We start from the raw sequence: 3,596 nt of genomic DNA, 5'->3' as shown, positions 1-3,596 counted from the left end.
ATTATTAAAAATATTAAAATATTAAAATAATTATTAAAATATTATAAATTGAAAACAATATTGAAACTCTAAACAAAATGTTTGAACATCTAAGAATAACACTCCATAATATCAAAATATAGTGAATAACAGACAACAAAGTTATATACAATCATGTTATATACAATACACAATCATAAGTATGTATAAACAAATTCAATCTATTACAAATATGAATTCAATATATAAAATATAAAATATACAGATTGCTAGATTAATAAATGAATAGAGAAAGAATAATCATTTAGCATTCAACCAAAAAATATTATGATGTTATAAAATATTATGATATCAAAATAAAACAGAAAACTCTAAAGAAACTTGGAAAGGGTATCGAGAAATTGACATATCCACAATATCTAAGTTGATCAAATCAAAATATATATATTTTATATGGAAATGTAATTTTGTTAAACAAATAGCTCACTAAAAACTTCATTAAATATTATATGTGATAATAAATATAAAATCATATTATTGCTAGATTATTGCTAAGAAATTTGAAACTTGTGAAAATTTATTAAAAATTAATAAAAATTTTATATACTAAAAATTTATTAAACTCATCTCCAAAAATAACAACATCAATGTTATATATTTATAGATATTAAATAAAAAGTGAGTCATAGCATATAATATAAAATAAATTCTGAAAACATACTAAATTATATCACAAAAACTCTAGATATTGACCCAAATGGATTCATCACTAAGCAATACAACATTAATATCAATAGCCGACATGGCAGAACAAACTGAAACAAATCGCATCATCAAGTCAAAAACATCGCCTACATCCGAACCACCAGAAAATCATAATGACAAACCTGCTCAACCATCCGAAACACCAAAGCAAATAATAACCATAAGTAATATACATATGATTATATATCTATATAATAATAAATCAATATATCTTATTCACATCATATATCATATATTTATGAACAAATCATATTCTTATATCAATATTACAATTGTTAAATAATGATAAATTCCATAGTTTCTATTCAAAATGAACATATTAAAAATATACATAACATAAGATAATCTCATTATCATATACTCATAATCTAATATACATCATATATATAAGATAATCCAAATTATATATCAATATATCATATAAGTTCTTAAACCAAACATCTATAAATATATATCATATGGTTTCATATAAAATATGTCATAACCCATTAATATTAAAAATGTAAGCAATATGTAACTTATCCTACGTCAAAATTAAACTAATCCAAAAAAGCCAAATCAATATCCCTCGGTTAAATATCTAATTGTTATTAATTTTTAGATTCAGATTTATCAATGTTTCAGTTATTTGAAACAACTACATCTTCCTCACATCATCATACAGATATGGCTCACCATAATAGCACCCTAAATAAAAACAAATGTAGAAGACATAACCTGGAAAAACATCTGTACCCACCTCAACACTTAAAGGACCAATCTTACAACAACATTCCAAAGACATGTCGAAATCCACAAACATAGTAATTACAAAAACTAATACATTAAATATATTAAAAGATCCTATACCACAAACAAAACCAATACCCCAAACTAACATCCTAGAACCATATTTAGAACCATCTAAAAACCCTTTCAAGAACACATTATATGATACACTCATTCCAACAAATTAACAGAATATATACTATTATATCCAAAGTCAATATCAGGTGGCTTCACAAATTTAAGTACATATAACGTACCTGTAGAAGTTCAAATTCTGTTAAGTTTCGGACCGAACTACTGTCCAATAAAAATACCTGAAATAACCGATTATAACCAAGTAATAAGAAAATATAATGATGATTTTTTTATAATCTTTTATCAATTTAAGTATTTGTAACTCATTTGAAATGGAATTACATTATAATAAAGTATTAGACATAATAGAAGAAGAACAAAACTTATCTTCCGTCCAACAATCCTTAAAACAATTGTGTGAGTATGCTTCTGATTATTTGAAAATCCTAATCGCCTATTATATAAAATTAGCACGACCTTTATGTCAAGTATATACTAAGAACAATACCGTATTTCCAAGAGAATTATACAAAGAAATCAAGGACATGTTGCTTAATAAACCTTCTCTACCATATCTTTATGGTACAATAACAACTCATAAATATAATTCACCTATACGACCAATATGTAGTCTTATCGGGTGGTTTATATCACCCATACATAAATTAGTACACTACATATTAAAAACAACATTATCTGATCGCTTACCCTCTCATAATATATATAATATGAACCATCTTACATGTCATATTCTAGGATTACAACCAATACCTCTTTATGTTCTAGTATCCGTAGATATTAATGATATGTATCCTAATACACAAACATTCCCACTTATAAAAACACTACAGAACATAATGCAACTACCATGGTTTATAGAAAAATGTCCTATTCCAATCAATCTGTTAGATCAGTCCATAAATTTCATCCTCAAGCATGGTAACTATTTCACATTCGATGAGAAATGTTATCAACAAATTGAGAGACCTCCCCAAGGAGGTAGTGCATCCGGTTTATTAGCAACCATATACATAGATTCAAAAATAGAAATACATACAAAAACCTTAATTACATCTTTTCGCATTCATGCATGGTGGAAATATGTAGACGAATTATTAGTCTACATACCTCATTCAAATATAAAACCTTTCTGTGAAACATTCACAGAAATTCAAATTTCGTAGGTTATGCTCTAACATACGAGATGGAAACACCAAATCCATTATATAATAACCATCCATGTATCTCATACCTCGATTAAAACATCATTCATACCGCGGATTCATTTAAAATATCACTATATGGAAAACCACAACAATCACACGGGATGTCCCATTATTCATCTCATTTATCTGATCACATAAAAAAGCTACCGTTTTATATTATCTAAGGCATATAATATACAGGACAACCATAGAATATTTACTAAGTGATTTTTTTGATTGTATAAATCAACTATTATTGAACGGTTATCCACTAACAATGATAATTCATGAACTAAAAAGTCTAACAATAGGATATCCCTGTACATCATCCCCATATTTTTAATATCCAAATCTCACTCGCATACACATGTTAAATCAATATATTAAACCTTATGAAATACAAACCATAACATCATATCCACATCTATCAATCCTTATACCTATACCTAAACAATATAATGAAAGTGTAGTCTGTAGTTGTGAAGAAATATCATCATTCTTACGTCAATCTCTAAAGACTTTAAATGTAGGAAATCCAACCTTCTCTCGATCCAATACCATACCTTATTTTCGACATTACACATGTCACTACGTTCCATTCCTCCAAATAGAAACCTAACATCCAAACATAAAATATTACTAACAATAAACAAAGACTGTGGTTTAAGATTTTTATGCACAGGTAAAGGTATAACTCGCGAAATAATAGTATATGTACTTAATGATCTATCATCACCTCTGTATAGTCATTCAAACATAGAATATCAAATCCAATAGAAATACCATACACAACAAATATTACAC

The 3,596-nt window shown here is 26.7% G+C and overlaps 1 protein-coding gene across 1 annotated transcript; it reads left to right on the top strand.

The window, feature by feature from the left end:
- The first annotated feature begins 618 nt into the window (after positions 1–618).
- LOC119662190 lies at positions 619–1,834 on the top strand. The gene is made up of 3 exons (XM_038071764.1): positions 619–657; positions 725–908; positions 1,346–1,834. Exons 2-3 carry the CDS (start codon positions 737–739, stop codon positions 1,546–1,548), a joined length of 375 nt encoding a protein of 124 aa, XP_037927692.1. The 5' UTR covers positions 619–657; positions 725–736; the 3' UTR covers positions 1,549–1,834.
- The last annotated feature ends 1,762 nt before the right edge of the window (positions 1,835–3,596 follow it).

Source organism: Teleopsis dalmanni, chromosome X (assembly GCF_002237135.1).
Source record: "Teleopsis dalmanni isolate 2A chromosome X, ASM223713v2, whole genome shotgun sequence".
Lineage (NCBI taxonomy): Eukaryota > Metazoa > Arthropoda > Insecta > Diptera > Diopsidae > Teleopsis > Teleopsis dalmanni.
This window is presented reverse-complemented; position numbering and strand designations above follow the sequence as displayed.

Bases quoted from the DNA above. Each gene is read 5' to 3' on its own strand.
- LOC119662190 (XM_038071764.1), top strand. From the start codon at position 737: ATGGATTCATCACTAAGCAATACAACATTAATATCAATAGCCGACATG. The intron at 909-1,345 runs GTAATATACATA...ATTAATTTTTAG, and splicing joins AAAGCAAATAATAACCATAA to ATTCAGATTTATCAATGTTT.